Source organism: Podarcis liolepis, assembly GCF_965112155.1.
Source record: "Podarcis liolepis genome assembly, chromosome: Z".
Taxonomy (NCBI): domain Eukaryota; kingdom Metazoa; phylum Chordata; class Lepidosauria; order Squamata; family Lacertidae; genus Podarcis; species Podarcis liolepis.
Window position 1 is genome coordinate 29,144,372 of NC_139570.1, and position 27,111 is coordinate 29,171,482.

Consider the following 27,111-nt stretch of genomic DNA (forward strand, 5'->3'; position numbering starts at 1 on the left):
TTACATGTTACTTGAATTATAAATGTTACGTGGCCATTATAAATGTTACGACTAAGCAATGTTTAAGAACACCTTGCTATTGGTTACACCTGTAACAATGTTTGTAGTTTTCATCTTCCCTTTCCACTCTGATGTGAGAGGGGAGAGGCTTGAAAATGAGGTTGCTAAAACAGCAATCTTACTGCATGAGCAGTTACATTGCCCTGTGAATTCCTTTTTCTGGAATCCAGATTTCACTTCTTTTCTCTTTCACTTCTTTTTCTATATTCCTTTAATTATTATTATTTTCAACCATGGGTTACTAATGCCAGGCCTAACTAATTTCTTATTAGAGCAATGGTAGAGCAATGTGAAAGGTGAGGGGGATATGATAAGAGCATCAGGATATTGCAAATATGTGACAGAAAAGCAACCCCATATTTTCTTCCAGCGTAAAGTACACAAAGTAAATCAACAAATATCTTTATTAAAACATAAGTGGTTTGACACTCAGTACATTGCATCAAGAAGAGCAAAGTTGGGGGGGGCAGCTATAATTCTGAGTTCAGATTTAAATTTTCAAGTACTCAAAACACTTAACGATCTCAGGGGTTGTGCTTTTGTATCAGCTATATTTGATATATCTATGCCCCTAATAATGGAAAAATAGTAGTAGTAGCAGTAGTAGTAGTAGTAGTAGTAGTAGTAGTAGTAGTAATTTATTTATATCCCACCCATCTGGCTGGGCTTCCCCAGCCACTCTGGGTGGCTTCCAACAAATAAATATTATAAATCAGTGTTTAATCCTTTTACTCGTTTGCTCAAGGGAGGGGGGAAATGGCAGTGCTGGATTATACCCTTTGGAGGCCCCTAGGCATTCAAAATCTTGAGGGGGGCTCGCAAATTATCTCCTAATACGTTTTGTAATTTTCTTTCAAGATCAAATCAGTATTACTTTGATCCGTTGTCACTGGGCCCTTAAAAGGCATGGGGTCCATAGGCTGGTGCCTATTCTGCCTATTTTGTAATCTGGCACTGGGGAATGGGGACTTCATTTGAAATGTTTGTAGTATTACAGGTATATTGTCTGATTTGGACTCTCCACCCAGGAAGCTTCCCTACGAAGGCTGTAGGAAGTTCTATAAACAAATGCAGCTTTTTCAGATGTTTACTGAATAAGGTTTAACTGATGCCTGTAGTGAAATGAATCCATCAGATAAAAGTTTTGCATTTCGTTCAAACTACTATAATGCGACTTCCTGTTCCGATTTCTTCCAGGCAACCAGTTCAGTAATACTGAGTGTAACCTTTTCTTCTATTCTCAATATTAAAATAATCAACCACGCCCCTCCGGAAATCTGCTTTGATATTCAAGAAAAGTCTGATCTTTTCCCATTGTGGGCATTTAGCCCCACCCTTCTCACCAATCAGCTCAGCAGAAAGCATGTTAAAGGGACCCCTGACCATTAAGTCTAACTTTTTACTTTGCAGGAAATGATTTAAAAGAGACCTCTACATTTATTTATTTTTTGCAAGGCTATGAAAGATGTTATTAGGCACGCATGCATTATAGAAAATAATAACCTAAAATGCAAAACAGACTCTGAAGTAACAAAGTTGGAACTGGAAATATCTGTGCAAAAACCCCCACAAATGTAAATGAACTGCATCTTCTAGACAACCGGTACATTAGGTATTTGAATAAAAAGATGTGCTATTAGAAATACAATTGCACAATGGTCAATAACCTTGATGTGAAGCAGAAATACTTTGGGTTAGAGGTCAGGGCTCATGCCTGTTGGCTAACAGGTGTCTAAAACATGAACAAAAAGCTAGAGTTCATGGCTTACATGATTTATATGATAGAAATGGAGACATTAAGAGGCCTAAACAGTATATTCTTCAAGCGTTTGTTTCTTCTTCTTCTTCTTCTTCTTCTTCTTCTTCTTCTTCTTCTTCTTCTTCTTCTTCTTCTTCTTCTTCCAAACAGCTGCCAGAGCCATTATTGCCAGGCATGGGCTTAGCAGATGCCAATCTTTTATAGTGGTATAACAAATTAGAGAAGTTTAAACTAAGGTTACCAGATTCCCCCCCCCCCCCAAATGATTCCAGGGACACTTTTCAACTTCCTACTAATTACCATATTTTTTGCTCTATAAGACTCACTTTTTCCCTCCTAAAAAGTAAGGGGAAATGTGTGTGCGTCTTATGGAGCGAATGCAGGCTGCACAGCTATCCCAGAAGCCAGAACAGCAAGAGGGATCGCTGCTTTCACTGCTCTTGCTGTTCTGGCTTCTGAGATTTAGAATATTTTTTTTCTTGTTTTCCTCCTCCAAAAACTAGGTGCGTCTTGTGGTCTGGTGCGTCTTATAGAGCGAAAAATACGGTAGATGGATTTTGTCAGGGGACTGATTTGCAAATCCAGAGACTGTCCCCAGGAAACGGGGATGTCTGGTAGCTTTAGTTTAAATGTCAATTAAGAGTTGCAAGGGGACAAAGCAAAATAGATTTTTGGCTTTGTGATATGGTACAGTTTTATTAAATATGTCAATGATGATTCACATAATTTAAACCCACACCCAGCATTTAAAAAAATATGATTGATTCAGTAAAATATATCTAACCTGTGGGTCCTTCTTCCCTCCCCCACCTTTTCTCTGTATACCAATAATTAACTTCAATGTCTGTTGCTCTACTCTTGTCTTCTTAGGGATGCGGGTGGCACTGTGGTCTAAACTACTGAGCCTCTTGGGCTTGCCAATCAGAAGGTTGGCGGTTCGAATCCCCGTGACAGGGTGAGCTTCCGTTGCTCTGTCCCAGCTCCTGCCAACTTAGCAGTTCGATAGCTTGCCAGTGCAAGTAGATAAATATGTACCGCTGCGGTGGGAAGGTAAATGGCGTTTCCGTGCACTCTGGTTTCCATTATGTGTTCCGTTGTGCCAGAAGCAGTTTAGTCATGCTGGCCACATGGTCCGGAAAGCTGTCTGTGGACAAATTCTGGCTCCCTCAGCCTGAAAGCGAGATGAGCACCGCAACCCTATAGTCACATTTGACTAAACGTAACCATCCAGGGGTCCTTTACCATTTTACCTTTACCTTTGTCTTCTTAGGAACTGTACAATGTGACCTTTATCGATACCCTTCAGTTTCTCTGTACTCAATAACTTTTTACTTTATTTTTCTTTCCTTATTCCATATAATTTAAAGATGCACTTCTATGCATGTACAAAACAAGGTTTTTTGATACTTTTCCCCCTTCAAAAATTTTATAAAAAACATTATTTACAAAAGGAGAAGGAGGAGGAGGAGAAGTCAAAGAAGCACACAAACAGTTCAGACACTTCATGGTAGCTGCAGAGACCAGTGGATGCTGATATGGCAGAGGAAATCCATGGAAAGGGAAGGAATGCCTACTAGTTATTTGAAAAGCACTCTGCTGAGGTTCAGAAATCCTTTCCCCTCAGAAACTTCATAAGATCTGGACACCAGAAGATGCATATAGCTGAGATAAACCTTTTTGCTCAGTGTCTGAACCCCTGCTTTGCATGTAGAAGGTCCCAGGGTTCAATCTTTGGTGGCATCTTCAGGTAGAAATGGGCCTGTGAGATGCTTCAGCCTGAAATCGGGGGGGGGGGGCGGGGGGGGGGCTGTGCCAAATCTGTGCAAACAAGACAGACCAACAGTCTGCCGTAGCATTTTATTTTATGTCATTATTAATATTCTTCAAACAAGCAAATATTTATATACAAGCAAATATCAAAGTGGTTTACAATAATACATGAAACCATATAATAAAAGCCATAAAAATAAAATCAGGCATCAATGAACTATTGTGGAAAGATGTATTCTTAATTGCCTGCATAAGCCTAGCAGAATATAAAACTTTTCAGCAGGCGTTTAAAAGTGTTAGCTGAAGACACCTACTGAATCTCTATTGGCAGAGTGTTCCACAGGACTGGGTTGTTGGCACTAGAAGTTTGGCTTCTTTATATGAGCCTCATGAACAAAGGGAACTGCTAATGATACTCCTGCAGATGATCTCAGTGATCAAGCTAGACTAGGGTTGTCCAACAGGTAGATCATGATCTACTGGTAGATCGTGGGGAGACCGTGGTAGATCTCTGTAGATCTTGGGCCCCCCCACACTCAACAAAAGGAAAAAAGCTCAACATCTTTGGTAGATGGGAGTAGATTTCAGTCTCTTGAAAGTTGGACATGCACTAGACAATGGGTTGATGGTAGTAGCCCAGTACAGGCTATAGCTAGGACAATAGGCTATACTATAGCTATTGAGGCTATGACACCTCAGATATGGCAAACAAAACTATGGATTAATTCCACCCCCCTTAAAAAACAAACTTACTTATATCATTATATTCCTTAACACCTCTTCCCCCACTAATCATCTGCAAACGTTTGGGAGTGTTATTTCTACTAAAATGAAAGGCAATATTGCAAGCACACCAGCAGAGGGTGGTGGAGCCTGCACAATAAGGCTTTACTGTGCAGCTTGGATTTAAAATTAACAGCACAACCCTATGCAAGTTACTCAGAGATTCCACTGAGTTCAATAGAGGTTACTCCCATGTAAGTGCTGTGCTTCTTTTTCTAGAGAAAAAGGTGCCAGAACACTCCTCTTTCAGGAGACCCACCCCAGAGCCTAAAGAAGATCTCTTTGGGCTGGGGGTCTCCTTGCTAGCCAGAGGCTTATTGAGGCTGCTCAGCTGAGGTGAGGGAAGCCTTCCATGCCCCAGCTGAGCAGCTTAACGAGTACCCCTCCCACCTTTCTAGCCAGAACTGCATGGTAGCTTGCAAAGCTGAGGTGCAGTTTTCCCACGCATCAGTTGCTAGCTGGGAGGTTGAAGAGCCTCAGCAAAGCTCCGCTGTGCCTCCAGTGTGCGAAGGGACCCTCTCCGGAAGCGCATAGGCTCTGGGGAGAGAAAGTTTCCTCGTGAACTGGAGGCACAGCAGGTCAGGTCTCTCCCCCCACAAGAAAACTACAGATACTTTTTTTTCCTTTTAAAAGAATGATCAGTTATATAATTATGTTACATTCATATAACTTTGATAATTATACAGAATAAGGAAAGAAAAATAAAGCAAAAGGTTATTGTAAACTGAAGGGTCCTGATAAAGGTTGTATTGTACAGTTCCTAAGAAAACAAGAGTAGAGCAGCAGACATTGAAGTCAGTTACTGGTATACAGAGAAAAGGAGGACAGGAGAGAGAATTCACAGGTTAGTCAGATGTATTTTACTGGATCAACCATATTCTTTTAAATGCTGGGTGTGGATTTAAATTGTGTGAATCATCATTGACATACTTAATAAAATCGGACCAGGTCACAAAAAATGTCTCTTTTTCTTTGTCTTTTTGCAACTCATAATTGACATGTAAGTTTTTCTAAGGAAAAAGGTAAAGGGCAAATCCAGCTGATTTTAAACGGATCCTCCTGAATTCATATGATTTTTTCATTCAAATTAAATAAAACCACCATAATACTGTAGACTGTGTCTTAGTCTGTAGGCAGCATCAAAAAAATCATGCATCCACTGTTTCGTGGGGCTGCAATGGTGCAAAAACATTGTTAAAAAACACAGATCCCCATGGATCCTCATGATTTTTGCATTAGATCAGCCCAAAGTCACCATCAGATCAAACATCATGGCCATGGGCACAGCATGTACCACAAAAATCATGGATCCAAAGCTTCCTGGTGACACCGTGGCCCAAAAACGTGGTTTTGAAGCACAGATCCTCATCGATCCTCATTCTTGCATTGAGCCACCACAAACTCACCGTCACATCACACATCATAGCCAGGGGCACAGCCTGCACCACTAAAAACTCGAATCCACAGCTTCCTGGCTACTCCACGGCACAAAAACGTGGTTCTGAAGTACGGATCCTCATGGATCCTCACACATTTTGCATTGGGCCACCCCAAATTAACCATCAAATCAGAAGTCATATCCAGGGGCACAGCCTGCACCAAAAAAACCTCGGATCCACGGCTTCCTGGTTATACCATGGCCCAAAAATGTGGTTTTGAAGCACGGATCCTCATGGATCCTCACGCTTTTCTCATTGGGCCAACCCAAATTCACCGTCAAATTATACATCATATCCAGGGGCACAGCCTGCACCACAAAAATCTAGGATCCACAGCTTTCTGGTAACCCCGTGGCCCAAAAACGTGGTTTCAAAGCATGGATCCTCATGCATCCTCACACTTTTTGCATTGGACCACCCCAAACTCACTGTCAAATCACACATCAAGCCAGGGGCACAGCCTGCACCACAAAAAACTTTGATTCACCACTTCCTGGCGACAACATGACCAAAAAACGTGGTTCTGAAGCACGGATCCTCATGGATCCTCATGCTTCTTGCATTGCGCCATCCCAAACTCACCGTCAAATCACACATCGTAGCCAGGGGCACAGCCTGCACCACAAAATTCATGAGTTGCACTACAAAATCACAAAAATGCCCTTGCCAGCACTGTTAATGTCACCACTGGAACATTATTACAGTCGTACCTTGGGTTAAGAACTTAATTCGTTCTGGTGGTCTGTTCTTAACCTAAATAAAAAAATTCCTTCCAGTAGCACCTTAAAGACCAACTAAGTTAGTTCTTGGTATGAGCTTTCGTGTGCATGCACACGAAAGCTCATACCAAGAACTAACTTAGTTGGTCTTTAAGGTGCTACTGGAAGGAATTTTTTTTATTTTGACTATGGCAGACCAACACGGCTACCTATCTGTAACTGTTCTTAACCTGAAACTGTTCTTAACCTGAAGCACCACTTTAGCTAATGGGGCCTCCCACTGCTGCCGCGCTACCGGAGCACGATTTCTGTTCTTATCCTGAAGTAAAGTTCTTAACCCAAGGTACTATTTCTGGGTTAACGGAGTCTGTAACCTGAAGCGTATGTAACCTGAAGCGTATTTAACCCGAGGGATAACTGTATTAGAGCCGAAAGGAGAATGTATATTGTACCAAGATATGGTTCATTTTCAAGAACAGATCAAATACGTGCCAAAGTATTAAAGAGGAGAAAAAAAATATGAAAACTACTTACATACTGCCAACTAATATCCAGATTCAAGAAAGACTGTATGGCAAACTGTTAAAACAGTGAAAAAACAGAATTTTAGTCCATCAAAACAGAGTTCTACCTTTTGGGTAAAATTTATAAACTATTACTCAAATATGACACCGAGCCCAAACAAGCAAAACCTTATATGACAAAATGGATGCAAAAATTTTAAGAGCAGTTTACAGTGGAACAATAAGAACAAGTATGAATAAAGGAATAAAATTCACTGCAAGTTAAGCCCTAAACCAAAATTGGTACAGTGGAACCTTGGGTTGCAGACATAACCCATGATGGATATATGTCCGCAACCCACAGCGTTCGCATCCTGAAGCTGCGCGTCTGCACAGGCGTTGGCGCAATTTGGCGCTTCTGCGCATGCACGAGCGGTGAAACCCAGAAGTAACCCGTTCCGGTACTTCCAGGTTTCCCACAGTCTGCAACCCCAAAATACGTAACCTGAAGCAGCCATAACATGAGGTATGACTGTACAAAAATGTTCTTTCAATGCTATATAACTTTGAAAGATATACAGAAGATGAATAATGAAATGAATGGACATTGCTGGAAATGTCATAGACCTCAAGGAACCTTCTTCCATTTATGGTGGACCTGTGAAAAGACCAAAAAGTTTTGGAGGAAAGTTCATTTCGAAATGAAAAAATGTAAAGAAAACTAACTTTGCATTGGACCCCAAAACTATGCCATTGGGAATGACTCCTTCAGCTACTGTATTGTGAAATCATCAGTGGAAATATTCAGTTATATGATCACAGCAGTCAGAGTGGTGCTGGCTAACATGGAAATCTGACATAGATGGATGGAAAGAGAAACTATCAGAATATGCAGTAATGGCAAAACTCGCCAATTTAGTAAATAATAGACTCATGGAGGAACATAAAAAAACTTGGAATCTTTATAATTTGTATACAACTTAACAGAACTGTAACAATATGAACATCTGCATGGATTTGTATAATAGACATTAGGTTACAAAAGTATTTCCTGTTTAAAAATAGAAGCTTTGTGTGCATATGATAAAGAAAGAAATATATAGTAGAAGAAATCTTGTCTGTCTGATCTAGAAATGAAATCATATTTTTAAATAATTTTTGCTTTAGATTTTTATAATCATATATGGTATTTCTCCAATAGCAAACTACCTAGAATTAGAAATAATATTTAGTACACTAACCTTTGTTTAACTCTTGATAAATGTCAGCTTGCTGAGTTACCGTAGATACCCGGTAAGTTACCGATTGCTGAGTTACCCGGAAAAGAGGTTAAAAAGTCAGGGGACCTCTTATACGCCGGGTATGGCTTCCTCCCTGCATGGAGCCCACTGCCCACTGCTGCCTCGGAAGCTGCTGAAGCTGCCGCCACAGCAGCAGTGGGCGGCGCGCTCTGCTCTGCACCGGGAGGAAGCCACTCAGCGATGCTAAACTGGCTGCGTTGGGCGGCTTCCTTCTGGCGCCGAGTCCGCCGCCCACTGCTGCTGCCCAGCGAAGCTGCTGAAGCATATAAGACGACCCCCAAAATTGGCGCTGCCAATTTGGGGGGGTCGTCTTATACGCCCAGTCACCTAATACACCGGAATCTATGGTATTTTGTACCATTGTGATTCAATGTTATATTTGCGCTCAACAAGGGAAATCCAATTGACCTGAAGGTGCTGCTGTGCAATGCTAGGTCAATGATTCATAAGACCACTGCCATCCATGACTTGATCATGGATGGAGGACTTGACGTGGCATGTGTAACAGAATCTTGGTTGGATGAAGCAGATGGGCCTGTCCTTGCCGCTGCTTGTCCATCAGGTTTCTCTTACGCACAGCAACCCAGGCCTTGTGGGCGGGGATGGCGGGGGTGTTGCAGTGATTTTTAGGAAGTCATTAGTTTGCACCAGGCATCCTGTTGGGAAGACCCAGTTCTCTGAGTGCATGTTCTGGAAGTTGGGCAATAGGGGCAGTACAGGATTCTTTTTGGTGTACCAAGGATTCCCTGCCCGAGCTGCTTCAGGTCGTGGCAGATGTTCTCCTGGAGATACCTAGTTTGGTTGTCCTAGGGGATTTTAACATCCATGCCGACACAACCTTACAAGGGGCCGCTCGGGACTTCATGGAAAGCATGGCCTCCATGGGGCTATCCCTGAATAGGTTTGGCCCAACTCATAGTCACAGGCATGCCTTAGACCTGGTGTTCACCTCTATAGATGTTGATGATCTGACACTAAGTAAAAGCGAAACGAAAGAAGTGCCATGGTCAGATCACTTCCTGGTGCAACTGGACTTCTTTGCGACCCATCCCCTCTGCAGGGAGGTGAGATCAATTTGGATGGTCTGCCCCCGCCACTTAAGGGATCCAAATGGTTTCCAGAGAGTGGTAGGGGATGCTTGATTCCATGTTGATGGCCTTTCAGCTGATTGCCTGGTGGCTCGCTGGAATATGGAGTTAACCAGGGCTATTGACTGTCTGGTTCCAAAGCACCCTCTCTGATTGCATGGAGCCCGGACAGCCCCGTGGTTTTCTTTGGAGCTGAAGCAAGGAAACAATTTCTGAGAAGGCTAGAGTGCCGGTGGCAGAAAACTCATTCTGAATCAGACTGGACATAGGTTAGAGCTCAACGTTGAGCCTACCAATAGCGACGGCGAATAAGACTTTCTTTACTGCCTCTATTGCATCTGCAGACAATAGTAGCAGGAGACTCTTTCAGGTAGTTCACAATCTAACGGAACCACCTTTACCACTAGGGCCTTGTAAAGACCCCAAGATCTCTTGCAACGATTTTGCAAAGTTTTTTGCAGATAAATTCGCTCATATTCATGCAAATTCATTATGGAGAGCTAAGTCATTTTCAACCTATTCAGACTCTCCAAGACTCTCCTAATTTCCAGGGATGTCTCTGATTTAGAAAAGCCGTCCTAGTTTCTGATTTGATCCCAGAATGTCCCACTTTTCCTTAGGATGTCCATATTTTCAGTGGAGAAATGTTGGAGGGTATGGAGTTATGTGACCCCCGAGCCGTCTGAAGGCAATCATGTATAGGAAAGTTTTTTAAATGTTTAATATTTTATTATGTTTTTATATATGTTGGAAGCTGCATAGAGTGGCTGAGTGAGCGGGTGGTGCTCTGGTCTAAACCACTGAGCCTCTTGGGCTTGCTGACTGGAAGGTTGGCGGTTCGAATCCACACCACGGGGTGAGCTCCCGTTGCCCTGTCTCAGCTCCTTCCAATTAGTAGCTTGAAAGCATGCAGTGCAAGTAGATAAATAGGTACTACTGCGGCAGGAAGGTAAACGGAGTTTCCTTGCGCTCTGGCTTCCATCACGGTGTTCCATTGCACCAGAAGCAGTTTCTTCATGACCCAGAAAGCTGTCTGTGGGCAAACACCAGCTCCCTTGGCCAGAAAGCGAGATCAGCAAAACAACCCCATAGTCGCCTTTGACTGGACTTAACCATCCAGGGGTCCTTTACCTTTTTACCTTTATTTTAGAGTGGCTGGGGCAACACAGTAAGATGGGTGGGGTATAAATAGTAAAATTATCATTATGGAAAGGGATGCCCCTACGTTCACCAGAGAAATGTTGGAGGGTACAGTGGTGCCCCGCAAGATGGATGCCTCGCAAGACGGAAAACTCGCTAGACGAAAGAGTTTTCCGTTTTGGAGGTGCTTCGCAAAACGAATCTCCTATGGGCTTGCTTTGTCTTGTGAGTTCCTGCTGGTTCCCCCCCCTTTTCTAAGCCGCTAAGCTGCTTATCAGCTGATCCGATCAGCAGATAAGCCGCTAAAAGCAGCTAAAAGCCGCTAATAGTGCTAATAGTGCTAAGCCGCTTATCAGCAGATCCGATCAGCAGATAAGCCGCTAAAAGCCTCTAAAAGCCGCTAATAGTGCTAATAGCGCTAATCCGCTAATCCTTCAATGGGCTTGCTTCGCAAGACGAAAAAACCGCTAGACGAAGGGAATCACAGAACGGATTCTTTTCGTCTTGCGAGGCACCACTGTATGTCTCTTTCTCATTGGCAGGTTTTAGCGAAAATATGCTTTTTCAGTTTGGCCTTGTCCAGAGTTCCTGTTAGATTTATCTCTTTTTCTTGAAAGGAAAAAAGGAAGATAAGTTGCTGGATTATTATTTTTTTGCAATTCTGGTTTAAGGACATTACCCAAAGTCAGTCAGTCATATCTTATCTTTCCTCTGCAATAAGGTTCCGGGGGGTGGGGGAGAGATGCAGATTTTTCTGCAGAGTGCAAGGCTATTTTCCAAATTCCCAAGCCATGTCCCCTGCTTCTGTGGCTTCTAAAGTTCCTCACTCCAGACAAAGCTTTGTTGTAGTTTATGTTGCATCTTGTGTGAAGATCCTTGACTATAATAGTATTACTCAGACAAGCGCTTTTAGAATGTATTTTCCTTGTATTTCTATTACAGTGGTACCTCAAGTACTTACCGTAATTCATACCGGAGGTCCGTACTTAACCTGAAACTGTTCTTAACCTGAAGCACCACTTTAGCTAATGGGGCCTCCTGCTGCTGCCGCGCCGCTGGAGCATGATTTCTGTTCTCATCCTGAAGCAAATTTCTTAACCTGAAGCACTATTTCTGGGTTAGCAGAGTCTGTAACCTGAAACGTATGTAACCTGAAGCGTATGTAACCCGAGGTACCACTGTATTTTCTATTCTATAAAGACAGCAGTGTTAATAATAATATTAATAACAACAGCAGTAGCAACTACAATGCTTGCCAGCCAGTTTTAAGCATGTACAGTGGTACCTCAGGTTAAGAACTTAATTCGTTCCGGAGGTCCGTTCTTAACCTGAAACTGTTCTTAACCTGAGGTACCACTTTAGCTAATGGGGCCTCCTGCTGCTGCTGGGCCGCCGCCGCACGATTTCTGTTCTTATCCTGAGGTAAAGTTCTTAACCCGAGGTACTACTTCTGGGTTAGCAAAGTCTGTAACCCAAAGTGTTTGTAACCCGAGGTACCACTGTATTCTTATTTGTGACCACATATTGTATATTCATGCATAATATTCCTGGAATCATTAATCTTATATTTTCATTCATATTTTTCATTATTAGTAATAAAAATAAAATGATTGAATAGATTTTCCATATTTGACCCATTTTAGATTCCCATGTATTAAGCAGTGGGTTGACAAAGCAGACGACACAGAGATTTCTCCAAGTGGTTCTTTATACAGTGGTGCCTCGCAAGACGAAATTAATTCGTTCCGCGAGTTTTGTCGTCTTGCGATTTTTTCGTCTTGCGAAGCACGGTGTCGGGAAAGTTTTGGAAAAGCTTCCAAAATCACCAAAGTCTTTAAAAACCTCAAAAAAGGCTACCACACCGCGTTCTATGAGTTGCTCCTGGAAATCAAGTCGCAACTGTATTAACGGTGTTAAGAAAAAGGAAACAAACTTGCAAGACATTTCCGTCTTGCGAAGCAAGCCCATAGGGGAAATCGTCTTGCGAAGCAGCTCAAAAAACAAAAAACCCTTTCGTCTAGCGAGTTTTTTGTCTTGTGAGGCATTCGTCTTGCGAGGTACCACTGTAGTAAGCTGGAACTGAACAGCAAACAGCTCAGCCGGCCTGCTTTTATAGGCAGCTGGCTGTCAACATTGTAACAACAACAACACCCCCCCAGGGTTTTCTGTCTAAAGTAACTGACACGGACCTGAGTGAAAACTATATACACGATACTCCTGGTGGCCAGGATGAGTACTTCAATACATAACACCACTCCCCACTGAGATAAGGCAGTAGTTATGATCATAGTGGTTCCATTATATACAGCAATACCCTTATTGGTTTCAGTAAGGCACATAAGCATATTAATTGACCCTATTCACCATACAGCTTTACATGTGCAGTTTGTCCAGTGAACATAGTCTTTTAAATAAGCTGGGTGCTTGGAAAACTTGCTGGACCACCGAGGGCCAGTACCAGAGTCTGGGTGGCCACCCGATTTTGGCTGCGACTGTGGTGCGACCAAATGTGGCATTGAGCCCGAGTTCCCTGGCTCCACTGCTAATGAAGGAACCACCATAAGCGTACTCAGCGGACGGTCAGGCATGGCAGGGGTCCGAGTCTCTGGAGAGCCAGGCAGATCCACTGAAATGGCTTGGCTTGGCTCCATGCCCTCATTTTGTGAGGAAGATGTAGGTGGAGCCTCGCCTTCCATTTGTGACCACTCTGGAGCTGGGGCACAGTCGTAGTGTCCAAATCCCCAACCCTGCGTCTTAGCTGGTCTATGTGCCGGTGCCACAAGTGTCCATTCTCGAGTGCCACCAGGTATGAACGGGGCCCTGTGATACCCACTACCATGGCTGGCACCCAAGGAATGTCCCCCACAAAGTTCTGGGCAAAAACCTGATCCCCTGGAATAAAGGACCGTGGCGCGTTAGTACAGCCTGTGGGCTTGGCCACACCAAAGTCTGGGTGCAGCTGGTCAAGTGGAGACTGGAGGCGGCAGCCCATGAGCAGTTCGGCTGAGCTCTGCCCTGTGGCTACATGGGTGATATGCTGCACAAGTGACCCGCTCATGCCAGTCCCTCTGTTCCAGGCGTGCCAGTGCCTCTTTTGCTGAGTGCACCATTCTTTCTGCTGCCTGTTGTGGGCCGGGTGAAATGGCACCGTTAGGGCATGGTGGATGCCCAGCCGCAAGAGGTACCTTTCAAAGGTGCCTGACGTGAACTGAGGTCTGTTGTCCGAGATGAGGACATCAGGACACCCATAAGTTGCAAACAGGCCCCACAGCACCCGGATGATGGCTTCAGCAGTGGTGGAGGGCATCAGGGCAACCTCCAGCCATTTGAAATAGGCCTTCAACACTACCATAAAGGTCCAGCCGTGAAAGCAGCCAGCACGATCGATGTGCACCCTCAACCAGGGTGCCTTGGGCATCTCCCAGGTGTTCCCCTTAGCTGCCAATGGTGCAGGTCTCGACTCTTGGCATGCTTGACAGGAGGCAACCCATGAAGTGATGGCATCGTCCATGTTAGGCCACCAGATGTAACACCGAGCCAATGCCTTCATTTTGACGATCCCCGGGTGGCTGATGTGCAGAGCCTCGAGGATGCGTTGGCGGAGTCTTTGGGGAACCACAACTCGGTCTCTCCACAGTAGGCAGCCGTGATGAGCCAAGAGCTTGTGCTGTCTGATTGCAAACGGCTGGAACTCTGGTGCAAAAGACCCTTCCGGCCACCCCTCCACACCCAGTTGAGTACACATTTGATGGTGCGGTCCTGGGCAGATGTGGAGGCTACATCGGTGGCTGATACTGGCGCTGCTGGAAGGTCCTCAATTAGGAGGAGCGATGAAGCAGGAGCCGGGTCTTCCACAAGCACTGGAAGAGGGCAACGACTGAGAGCGTCAGTGTGGCCCATCAATTTTCCAGGGCAATGGATGAGCTGGTAGCTTTAAGCTGCCAGAAAGACAGTCCATTGCAGCATGCGTGGTGAGAGGAAGGTGGAGTTGGTCGATCACTGGCAAGGAGGCGCAGGAGCAGCTTGTGGTCAGTGATGAGGTTGAAGGGTCTCCCATAGAGGTATTCATGGAACCTCTTTACTCCAGCCACAAGTGCCAGTGCCTCCTTGCCGAGCTGGCTGTAATTCCGTTCGGCTGGAGACAGCGTCTGGGAGAAGTAGGTGAGCGGTGCTTCCCTACCATCTCTGCCATGGGAGCATATTCACCCAGTGCTTTTCAAGCTGCACTGGCTCCCGGTGGAGTACAGGATCAGATTTAAGGTGCTGCTTTTGACCTTTAAAGCCCTTCACGGCCTAGGACCCTCATACCTACGGGACCGCCTCTCCCGGTATGCCCCACGGAGAGCCTCAAGGTCCATAAATAGCAACACCCTAGTGGTCCCGGGCCCTAAGGAAGTTAGATTGGCTTCAACCAGAGCCAGGGCCTTTTCAACTCTGGCTCCAGCCTGGTGGAACGCTCTGCCTCATGAGACCAGGGCCCTGCAGGATCTGATTTCTTTCCGCAGGGCCTGTAAGACAGAGTTGTTCCGCCTGGCCTTTGGCTTGGAGCCCATTTGATTCCCTCCCTCTCTTTCTTTTTTCTTTTTCTTCTCCTCCTGCTATGAGGCTACATTTTAATATTTTAATGTTTCAATATTTTAATGTTGTATTTTTAATTTTGTTTTTAAGTTGTAATCATTTAACTTGTTTTTATTATTGCTTGTAAGCTGCTCTGAGCCCGGCCTTGGCTGGGGAGGGCGGGGTATAAATAATAATAATAATAATAATAATAATAATAATAATAATAATAACAACAACAACCATCTGGAGACCAGTGACTGAAGACGGTGCCGATGCCAACAGGCGAGGCGTCGAAGGCAAGGACCAGCGGCCTGGCTTCACTGTACTGTACCAGCACACTGTCCAATGAGAGGAGGGCTTTGACTGCATTAAAGGTCGCCATTTCCTGATGATCCCAGGACCAAGGCATCTTCGTGCTGAGGAGGCGGTGTAGAGGCTCGGCTAGCGTTGCTTTGTGGGGCGGGAACATGTTGTAGAAGTTCAGCAGCCCCAGGAACGCCTGCAACTCCGCCTTGCTTTTTGGAATCGGGGCCTGTTGAATGGCCCGGATCTTGGATGACATTGGGTGAAGACTGGAGGCGTTGATAAGGTAGCCCAGGAACTCCACCTGCGAAACGGCGATCTGGCACTTTTCTTTTTTCACCTTGAGCCCAGCCTCCTGGAATTTGGTCAGCCCGGAGCGGATGCACTCGAACAGCTGCTGATTTGAGTCTGCGGATACCAACACCTCATCGAAATATGGCACCACGCCCAGAAGCCCCTGCAGGAGACACTCCATGAGCACTGCAGTAACCCAAGAAAAAAAATTCTAGTGCATTAGACTCAGACCTGAGGCACCTGGCAAAGCTGGTCTGCAGCAGAGAATCACAACAGAGCAGCATCTTAAAGTAGCTACACACCGCATAAATCCCTTCTCTTGTGGCTGAACTCAAAGGATGCTGGCTCAGCTACAAGATCTTGGAGAAGGAGTCTGGGAGGGCAAGAGTTAACATACCCCTGCCTTTAAGGAGATTCCATATGTACAAATATGTGAACATGAGCCCAAATACATTCATGTGGCAAGTGAGAGAGCAATATGTATTATTACAGTGGTGCCTCGCAAGACGAAATTAATTCGCGAGTTTTTTCGTCTAGCGAATTTTTCCCATAGGAATGCATTGAAATTCAATTAATGCGTTCCTATGGTCAAAAAAAGTCCAAACAAAGCCAAATTTGGTACAACAAGAGTTTATTAAGTGCTCTTTAAAGTCACACATACTGTAAAGAGCATTTCAAAAATTGAAGGAACAATAAATTAAGTTTCTAAACATGACAGAAAAACATTTAAAAATCAACAAAGTGTACAGTACATTTTCTAAGACTCTGGGGGACAACTTGAAGAAGGTTCCTCTTCCACTCTTTGCTTCTTGCTGAAGAACCCCCTCCTCAACTGTTCCCCCAGCCACCCACCGCACAGAAATTCAAATCCAGATTTTTTTTAAAAAAATAGCAGAGTGGCCCAATGGTCACAGAAAATCATAAAAATGCAGAAAAAACACACACAAGCTTCCAGATTCTTGCAAACCCCTCCCCAACACCAAGTCCTTGAATTCCAAACACCCCAACCCAAAATCCAACCCCCCCAAAAAAAGTTTTAAAAGTTTAACTTACCAAATGAATCATAGAATCATAGAATCATAGAGTTGGAAGAGACCACAAGGGCCATCGAGTCCAACCCCCTGCCAAGCAGGAAACACCATCAGAGCACTCCTGACATATGGTTGTCAAGCCTCTGCTTAAAGACCTCCAAAGGAGGAGACTCCACCACACTCCTTGGCAGCAAATTCCACTGTCAAACAGCTCTTACTGTCAGGAAGTTCTTCCTAATGTTTAGGTGGAATCTTCTTTCTTGTAGTTTGGATCCATTGCTCCGTGTCCGCTTCTCTGGAGCAGCAGAAAACAACCTTTCTCCCTCCTCTATGTGACATCCTTTTATATATTTGAATGGCTGCAAAAGAAGTTTTGGGAAAGCTTCAAAAATCACCAAAGTCTTCAAAAACCTCAAAAAAGGCTACCACACCGCGTGCTATGAGTTGCTCCTCGAAGTCAAGTCGCAACTGTATTACCGGTGTTAAGAAAAAGGAAACAAACTTGCAAGACGTTTTCGTTTTTTGTCTTGCGAAGCAAGCCCATAGGGAAATTTGTCTTGCGAAGCAGCTCAAAAAACACAAAACCCTTTCGTGTAGCGAGTTTTTTGTCTCGCGAGGCATTTGTCTTGCGGGGCACCACTGTATTTTCTTGTTGAAAGTTAAGAACATTGCTACTAGCAATATAGCACAGCTTCTATAGCCTACATATAGGAGGGGTATTTAAAATGAGAGTCATCAAAGTGATCCTTAGTTAAAAGTAGAAGTCGGCAAATGTGTCCTCTTTTTTGTTCTTCAAAATATGGCAATCCTAGACTGGTGCCTTTTGCACCTTTTCAAAATTCAAAATTGCCCATGGACCATAAAAGGTTGGCACACACTGCCCTACGTATAGGCATGTGTCACTTTGGAAATGGGCAGCCAGAGGAGGAAGTAAAGGGTACATACATCCTATCTCCTCTTAGCAGACAGAACAATTAATGGAGATTTCCTGGCTGGGAACGTAACAGATATATGAATCTTTGAAGACTAGTTAGCTGTGAATTAGGGCACCCACCCAACCCAACAGGCACAGCAGAGGTCTTTTCTGCAACCCCTTGCTGCAGGAGGGGCCTTGTCAGGAGCTTGATGATGGCAGCCTCTGGTGCCAGCCATGAACAGGGGCGAGAATGGAGGTAGAGCATAGTCATCATGGATAGTAGCCATTGGTAGCCACACTCTCCATGAATTCATTCAATCCTGTCTTAAAGCCATCCAAAGTGGCCCTCCTGTGGGACTGAGTTCCATCATCCACTATATGAAGAAGTAATTTTTGAAGAGACTTTCAGCTGGCCTGCGCTCACCCCATCACTGGGTCTGGTTGTCCAGCGAGGTCAGGGCAGACCTGGAGATATGGCTTGAATTCCTGAAGGAGTTCAATGGCGTGCAATTCGATTTCCAGGTCCATTCGGACGCTGCTGGCTCATTGAGCTTTGGGCTCTATTTCCATGGCTGTTGGTGCGCTCAGAGGTGGCCTGAGCACTGGCAGGGTGCAGCCTGTGATTTAACCTTTCTTGAGTCCCCCCCCCCCCCATTGTAGTGGCAATGCACATCTGGACCACAGAGTTCAAGGACCGGTGGGTCTGTTTCTGGTCCAATAACCAGGTCGTGGTGAGCGTTTTGGCAAAGCAGACATCCCGCTCCAGGCTCTCTGCCCTGTTACACACGGTTGTGCTACGGTGCCTCAAGTTTAGTATTGTTTTTTCTGCCCGCTTTATTCCTGGCACTAATAATGACATTGTGGATACCCTATCCTGTTTTGAGATAGAGCGCTTCATATCCCTGGCTTTGGAGGCCCAGCAGCTTCGGGAATATTTCCCAGATTACCTTTGGAACCTTGGCAGTGCCTAGTCCAGCAGGGAGTAGTAGCATCTGTTTCTCCTTCCACACTGAGGTCTTATAAGAAGGCCTGGATGGACTTTTTAGCTTTAGAGAACAGCATTTGACAAGCGACAGTACAAACTCGCCATTCATACATCAGGCGTTGCAGTAATTGGCTCACCTGCGGTTTATGGGTCATGCTGTGATCTCCATCCAAACTCTGTCTTCTCCCATGTCATTTTTCCTGTAAGTCCCTTTATTCTAGAGACCCTTGTGCAAAGTTTGTGGTGCACAAGGCTCTTGAAAGTTGGGCCAGGTTGCAGCCACCAAAGTCGCCAAGTAGGAGGCCGGTCGCATCTTGATGTTTTAAGCGCTGTGCGCTACAAGTGGAGACTACTTTGGTGGTCTATTTATGAGGCAAGACTCTTTTCGGCAGCTTTTTCTATAGAACTTTTGGTGCACTGCATGTGGGCAGAGTGGTGCTGGAGTCAGCACAAAGGAAGGGCTTCCAAGGGCTCGCTTTTGCAAGACGTTCAGCTGTCTGATGATGAGCTGGTGCTCACTATTTGGAATTCCAAAACGGACCAGTTGGGCAGAGGTGCCTCGATGAGGCTGCCTGCCGCTGGTAGGTCCAGCCCTTGTACAGTGAAGGATGCCAAGAGACATTTGTCATTTCGCCCGCCTGGGTATGGCCCCTTCCTGGTCCACGAGGATGGGTCCCTGTTAAAGAGGCATCAGTTTGCTGCAGTGATGCATAAGGCAATTGCAGCATGTGGCCTGCTGACTAGTAAGTTTGCACCTCATTCCTTCCGTATTGGGGCAGCTATTACCGCTGCGCATTGGGGCCTGCCCGTTGACAGGATTAAGGATCTGGGCCGCTGGAAATCTGACGCATACAGGAGTTATGTTCGGATGCAGTGCTGAGGTGCAGTTGCTAATGTGGTTTTGTTCATTCCTAGGTCTGCCTGCCCTGCACGTCTGGATAGTCAGGCACAGCATTGTCCACTGGGCCAGCAGGAGGGTGGCGGAGTCTGGATTCGGACACAGGCTTGGGCTCCCCGACCACGTGAGCGTCTCCTGGGTGTCCAAACGAGGAATGCATTGGGAGGAGCTTCTCCCAACGGTGCATAACAAGGTGTCTGCGGAAGGCACACCTGTGGCGATGGCGGTGCAGCTGGGCGAGAATGATTTGCCGGAAGCTCCCAGCTTGAGCCTGCAGAACCGCATGCAGGAGGACTTGGAGGAGTTGAAGGCAGCTCTTCCTGGACCCAAAATCTTTTGGTTGCAGCTGTTGCAGCGACATGTGTGGCGTGTTAGCCAATGCCCAGCTGCCACTGAGATGGCCAGGTGGCGCGTGCAGAGTGCAGTGGCCAAGAAGGTTCTGGCCTTGGGCGGGATGGTGATCCCTTTCACGATGCGTCCCTTTACAGGCTTGATGGGGTTCATCTATCTGTGATTGAGATTGATTTATGGCTGACCTCCGTGTCAGCGGGGTTAAGGGATTGGTTACAGGTCTGAGTGGCTGGCGGCAAGTGCGGGGCTTGTGTGGCGGATAGGCTCTGGTTCAGGTGATAGGGATGGGAGAACGCTCTCACCATCCCTATGTGAAGGGTATTCCGTTAAAGTAATCCAGGGACTTGATGGTTTGGTCAACCCCTGTGATGGGATGGTGCCCATGCCTGAGTCCAGGGGGACATTTGGGTGGCGGAGATAGCCCATGCCCGGCTTTCTGCTTATCCAGGTGTTCACCCTTGGCTGACCTATGCTGGAACCCTGGGTCAGCGCTCCCTGCATGGCAGGGAGCTAGTCGAACCAGGGCCTATGCAACCAGTCACTTTCTGTAATCAATAACGTTGTGGCCTAAATTTTGCCAAAAACCAAACCCAAAATTTCAGTCAAGTGTGAATTTATTTAGGGGGGAGGTTTCTGGGTCTGAACACGCAAAACACAGGCAGTATATCTTAGGTTCCAAATTGTTTCTAAATTATTTGTATAAAACACAAAGATGGTTTGCTTGAGCCATGCGGTCTAAGCTTGGAGCATACAGCTTAGACCTCCTTAGTTCATATGGTGCAAAATGATGAAAAGTGGGATAACAAAGAGCTTGATAGCCCTTCCTCTCAAGCTTGGGGAAGTGATCTAGCTAAGTCTGGCAGAACAGTTTACTCTATAGTCTCACCCACTTCATGAATTGAATCGAGGTAAGTTTGTTGGCTTTCTGAAGCAGGATCTCTCACACCTTCTTCATAGGAGAGTTGCTCCATCTTGTTTTTCATTTTTGTTGCCCTTTTCTGAACCTTCTTGAACTCTGCAATCTCTTTTTCAAGCTGAGGGGACCAGAACTGTAAACAGTACTGCATGTGTGGTCACACCATAGATTTGTATTACATCAGCAGTTTTATTTTAAATTACTTTCCTAATGATCCCTAGCATGGAATCTGCCTTTTTTACACTGGACTGGCACCTTCATCAAACTATCTACCATGACCCCAAGGTCGTGTTCCTGCTCTCTCACTGCCAGTTCAGACCCCATGAGCAGATATGTGAAATTAAGATTTTAAGATTCCCCCCCCCTGCATCACTTTTCAATGGTTTACACTGAATTGCATTTCTGGCAGAGTCTGCCCCCTTTTGGCATTGCTGGCCTTTGTATGAAGCAGAGTGGGAGAATCTGCTGTGGATGCTGGATCCGGACTGCCTGGGAGGGGTAGCAGATCTGCCCACTGCAGCCTCCTTCTCCATTCGTCTGCTTTCCTCCCCCCCTGTGACACCCTTTGCCCCCACCCACTCCCCACCCTCAGCCACCTCTCTCATTGCTGTGTCTCCCTCTCTCAGAGGGGAAGGGGGCGACTGCATGCCTGTGGCACCCATAGAGAAACACACTGGTCCCCCCTTTCTTCCTAGGCACAGTATTGTTTGGTTCATAAATGCTAAAAAGAAGGAAAGTTGTTTTTTCCCCACTTTTGAAATGTTGGTCAGGTCACATTTCAGCACCAACAGCTTTGTGGCAGAGGTAGGACGTTTCCTTTCTTTTATATTCAGGGTTTTTGTACTTGTGTTCTTATATAGAAAGCCCTTTCTGTACTGTGTATCATGAAAAGGCATGAATGTGCATGTCTTGTGGAGAAAGTTACTTAAAACCAGAGTATACCTAGGAAGCTGCACCGGCCGGCAGCAGCTCTCCAGTGGCGTAGCGTGGGGGGTGCAGGGGGGGCCGGCTGCACCGGGCGCAACATCTGGGGGGGGCGCGCTCAAGACTCGAGTGCTAAAATCCACAGGTTAGGGGGCGCAAATTACTTGCCTTGCCCCGGGTGCTGACAACCCACACTACGCCTCTGCAGCTCTCCAAGACTTCAGACAGTGTCTTTCCCCCCCTACCCTTCCTGGAGATGCCACTGGGAATTGCTCCACCACTGAACTACAGGCCTTCTCCTAAACTTGGAGGTTTGCATTTTCTAATGTACTGTGCACAGTAAAAGAGCCATAATGAATCCAAATAGACACTAGACCATGCCAGTTTCTCTTCTGCAGAAGTTCCTTGGAACTTTGTACATATATTTCCAGCTTTGGATAAGGCTCCTGGTGTCCTTGGCATCGTGATTAGAGCGGCAGTAAACGCTGCCATTCCATCTAAACAAAGGGGGGGGGGGAGCTCATCTTATGTTGAAGTTCACCACATAGGAGATAGTTCTCCCTCCGCCCCAATAGATTATGGTAATTCATAAACTACGTTTTGTGTTGGTCCGCCCACACAGTGAAACTGATTGGAAGTTTCAGTGGAAAGGTCCAACCCTTGGTCCCTTTACTTTTGGGGGGCGTGAGTGTTGTGGTCATGCGGCTGGTTTATTCCTTGCTTGCTTGCTGATATCTGCCTCGCTTTGTCTGGCTCGCTACGAGGTTTGGATCACAGACTTGAGATAGGTACCAATGGTTTTTTTTTTATTTATGTGCTATGCTTGGGACTTAGATTTATTTCCCGGTTAGATGGGTTTGTGGCAGGGGTGCAGGGGTGGGCACATGGGAGTTAATTATTAATTTTGGTTCATTGCTTTGACAATGCTACTTATGAGTGCATGTGCAAATAACATTCAATTGCTAATAATTGTGTGTGTGTGTGTGTGTGTGTGTGTATGTGTGTGTACAGTATCAATTTCTATATATATTATTTTCTATGAAAATTGTATATTGGTCATTATGTTTCTTATATCCATAGAGTGGTTTGTTTCTGGATGGTTTGGGTTTTTTTTAAAAAAAATGGTGAAAGCTGTGATGGTGGAAACCGTTTCACTGTGTTGCTATTGAGCAAAATTAAACCTAGATGGGGGATTATTTGTTATGGTGAAAGCTGTGATGGTGCAAGTGATTTCATTGTGTTGCTACTGAGCAAAATTAAACCTAGATGGGGGATTATTTTTAATGGTGCAAGCTGTGATGGTAGAAACTGTTTCACTGTGTTCCTATTGAGTAAAATCAAACATTGCTGGGGGATTTTTTATGGTGCAAGCTGTAGTGGTGGAAGCGGTTTCACTGTGTTGCTACTGAGCAAAATTGAACCTTGATGGGCAGTTGATGAATGTGGCTTTGGCCAAGATTTGGGGGACCATCATTGTGCCTTCATTGAATCAGTGGAGAGTGGATGCTTTAGCAGCCCCTCTCCAGAGATGCTGATGTGTTGGAAATGCTAGAGGCCATTTCACTGAACTGCCATTCAATAGTTTGAAACAGAGAAGGCTGCACATTTTTTTCTGTTTGGGCTATTCTGCAGTGGTTTTGTGGTCTCCACAGGAGACAATTCTCCCCACAATATTTCTGGCTCTGGGTCTCATTCTCACCTCTCCCCCATCTCTTCTAGCTTTAACCACCCGCAAAGCCTACTGTATTGGGATTGCAGAGGTCACTCCTTTAAGGTCACCCTTTTAAGGATCTCTTCTACAAGTATGTGAAAGTGGTGCATGTGTTGTTGTAGTAGATCTGCCTGGGAAGGGAGGTTATGTGAAGGTGCTGTTGGGGAGGTGTCTTGTTTTGTGGAGAGGTCAGGATGAGAGCAAAGAGCTTGAAGCTCAGGCTTCTTTGTAAGAGCCATGCTAGAGCAGATCAGTGGCCCATCAAGTCCAGCAGTCTGTTCCCCTAGTGGCCAACCAGATGTTTTGGGCAAAATCCACAACAGGAATCGTGATCCCCAACAACCGGTTCTATTGAAAAACATGCTGTCTCTTTTCCTGGGGGAAATATTTAGCTGCCAATGACCTTATTTGCCACAAATTTCTCTATTCTGTCCCATATGGCAGCCATCCCCTTATCTAGTGGCAGGGAGTTCCATCCTTCAGCAATGTGTGGAAAAGTCCTTTCTCTGGTCTGCTTGTAATCTTCCACTCACCAGTTTCACTGTATGACCCCATTGGACATGACAAGAAGCCCCTCTCTCTCCAGTCTCTCCACTCCACATGCCATTTTATACACCACTAGCCTTACAGTGCAGAATAAATCCACAAAACATTAAAGAAAGAAAAGAGAGAGAAGCAGGAGAGAGGGAGGGAAGGAGGTGGGGGCTTGGCCAAAGTGAAGGGGAGATGTGAGAGAATGGGGGGATGGAGATGGGGAGCAGAGAAGGTCATCTGAAGAGGTCCTCTGAAGAGGCCTAAGAGTGGTAGCAAGAGGTTTAGTAAGAAATTGATGCATGAGATGTAAATAGATGGATGAACCTTCCTTCACATCCTTTTCTCCTCTTTCAGTTGCAGAAATGGATTTGGCTGCCATTGACCCAGTTCTGCAGGTTAGTATCAGTGGGAGCAGGAGTATAGACCAGGTACAAGACCCCTTGGCACAGAAGGTTACCTTGCCCAGCAGCAGAGGAAGCCGCCTGGGTGCCTGGGGCGGGGCGCCCAGGGGCAAGGCAAACTTCCCATAGGGGTGGGGTGAGGACAGCCTAGGGAAGTCCTTTCCTGATTAAAAGCCTGACTTTTTCCACTTTTAGAATCTCGGCAAGGATTATTTTTTCCTCTTCTGTATTCGCTACTCAAGCGAGTACATCTATCATACGAGCAACGATAGAGTGGTGTATCATAAAGAACCTACCTGTGCGGCTATTATGGTAAGTGAGGTTCAGTATGAGAAATCCAGTGGGGAGGTGGGCGGAAGGGATGGGGGTGAGGTTTGGGTAATGGTCTGTGAAAAGCAAGTTTGTGGGTCTGGCAAAGAAGAAGAATTTGCAGGTATTTGGGACAGGCATTCCAACTGCAATTGAAGTCAACCCCTGAGTCTGGGGCTGGAGCAGCCCCCCTGAATTCCATGGGGAACTGACTTTGCTCTTCTGCTCTTTAAACTCTTCTCAGGACATCATGGAGAGATGGTACATGTTTCCGGTCCCCTCCAAAGTATTGAAAATAGGAATGGAGAACATCACCTGCCTGACGTATGTTGTTGGCACTGTGTGTGTGTATTTATTCACAGTGATTGGGAATTAGAAGTGGGGTGTGTGTGTGTGTGTGTGTGTGTGTGTGAGAGAGAGAGAGAGAGAGAGAGAGAGAGAGAGAGAGATACCTGCTTGAGGAAAGGGCAGCCAGTGGCTGGCAATTTAGATTGAGTGAGAAGAATCAAAATGCAGGGAAATAGCAGTGACTGCACAAATGGGCCAAGCGTGCCATATTGAGCTTGACAACAAGTTTACAGGGTAGGTAGGTTGTGGCAATGGAAGCTTCTATCTCTAAAAAATAAAAGAAAAATTGCTGATGGCTGTTATGCTCCTAGGGCTAGATGTATCCCCCCCCCCAAAAAAAACCTCCTCTCTTCCTTGAAGGAAGCTGGAACTTGATGGGTCAATCATGGATGGGGTTAGTGGGTCAGTGGGTCATGGAGACTTTGAATGTACAGTCTCCAGAGGTCCCAAATCAGTGGGTGTGGGGCTCCCAACACCCCTGGAAACCAACCACTGGTCTTATCTTATTTCTTGCTTCCTCGTGACAGCTTCCTGAAACCTGCATTTACGGCAAGTAAGAAATCGACCATTGTCGGTGGGATGCTCTGTCCGATTGCTAACACTTATGGACTGACCGATGATGAAAAGGAGGTAAATTCTTTGTAGCTTTGATAATTACTCTTGACTTCTATTGGATCAATTAATCTCCTGAAATTTTTGCATATCTTTTCATTTCTTACTAATTTTTCAACGAGATAGTAAGCTTAGCTACATTGATAATGCTTTTGGTTTCACTGGTTTCCAGCTATTACACACTTGGATTTTTTAAAACATCATCTCCATTCAGAAAGTGAATTTTGCCTCATTATTTGTCCATGAGTGAAAACTTAGTCTCATTTAAAGCTGGCCTTTGTCTCTATTCTGCCAGTTTGCTTCAGTATCACACTCCTTATTATTCAGTGCTAAAAATCTGTTATCTACCCCCCCATGTCTTTCCACATCATCTCCTCCCATGAATCTGTGAATCCATCTTTGTGAAAATGGTTTTCACTGCCAGGAGCTTAAGAAGCAGTTTCATGGAATGGTCAGGCGCCTGCTGGCTGAGTCCCCAACCCTTGCAACCCTGTCATGCATCATGCAAGTAAGTGCGATGGTGGGACTAGGGTATTGATTCATATCAGCAGAGCCCGCTGGCATAAAAGCTTGATCAGGCAGCATCACAAACTCAGAGCATGGGTGTCCCCGGACATGCTGGGGAAGGGCAGGCCACTCAGACAGGGGGCCACTCTTGCCAAGGCCCTTTCTTCAGTCTCCACCTGGGTGCAGCAGCCAGAGGGGGCCCCCAAAGCAAATTTGGGGCTTAGTGACTTGGGAGAAAGCCTTTTTGAGCTGTCTGGAACATTGAACAAAGTATCTCCCTCAGAAAGTGGGGAGGACTCCTTGGTGGAGATGGTAGCTTGCCTCTCTAGCCGAAACCAGCCCCCTGATACTATGGTGCTTTTTCCTCCCACAGCCACTGACCTTTTACTTCAATGCAGAAGATGAGCAGGAAAGACAGCTGGCTATCAGCACCATCCGTGATTTGCTGACATATGCATTAAAATTCAACAACATGCCTGTAAGTATCTGTTTTATGGTCCAGAGAGGTTTCTCAAAGCGGCTTAAAAAAGACTGTCTCAAGAAAAGTGATATCCAAGCTTGGTATCAAGCAGAGAGGGAACATGATCTACCAGTGTGTCCAGGACTATTCAGGTGGATTTTTTTGGCCTCTTCTTTGGTGTTGCCCTTTGGCCTCAACCTACTAGGTAGCAGAGCCCACAGAGGTTCTTGGAGCCAACCGAGTAGGGTTCAGCAGCTGCTTTGGAGTTCTCTTGTATTTGCTTTTTGGGTTAAATAAAGGACCTGATTAAGCCTTTTTTTCTTTTTTTTGGTCTCTACAGGGGATAGCAATAAATGGAATTCTTACGCCAGCGGTGTCCGAGTTGTTCAGTACCATCAACGAAGGCAAGTTGTCCATTCTGCAAGCACAGAACAAACCCACAGGGCTCACTCTCCACCCCAAAGCCATCCTTGGCAGCCTAACTGGGGT

The 27,111-nt window shown here is 45.6% G+C and overlaps 1 protein-coding gene and 1 long non-coding RNA gene across 3 annotated transcripts in view; one reads left to right on the top strand and one right to left on the bottom strand.

Moving 5' to 3' along the window:
• The window catches only part of LOC310698411, a 162,426-nt gene that overhangs the window by 48,131 nt on the left and 87,184 nt on the right, over positions 1-27,111 (bottom strand). The gene's annotated exons all lie outside the window — the stretch shown is intronic.
• LOC310698302 (uncharacterized protein) overlaps positions 1-27,111 on the top strand; it is a 74,332-nt gene that overhangs the window by 46,473 nt on the left and 748 nt on the right. The window contains exons 2-9 of one of the 2 annotated variants that reach the window (XM_083485393.1): positions 23,460-23,542; positions 24,340-24,380; positions 24,582-24,698; positions 24,940-25,019; positions 25,571-25,673; positions 26,080-26,163; positions 26,536-26,640; positions 26,963-27,026. In XM_083485393.1, coding sequence (XP_083341519.1) covers positions 23,460-23,542; positions 24,340-24,380; positions 24,582-24,698; positions 24,940-25,019; positions 25,571-25,673; positions 26,080-26,163; positions 26,536-26,640; positions 26,963-27,026 — 677 coding nt within the window. The remainder of the gene's footprint in view (positions 1-23,459; positions 23,543-24,339; positions 24,381-24,581; positions 24,699-24,939; positions 25,020-25,570; positions 25,674-26,079; positions 26,164-26,535; positions 26,641-26,962; positions 27,027-27,111) is intronic. The other variant, XM_083485394.1, reaches the window with a different exon arrangement.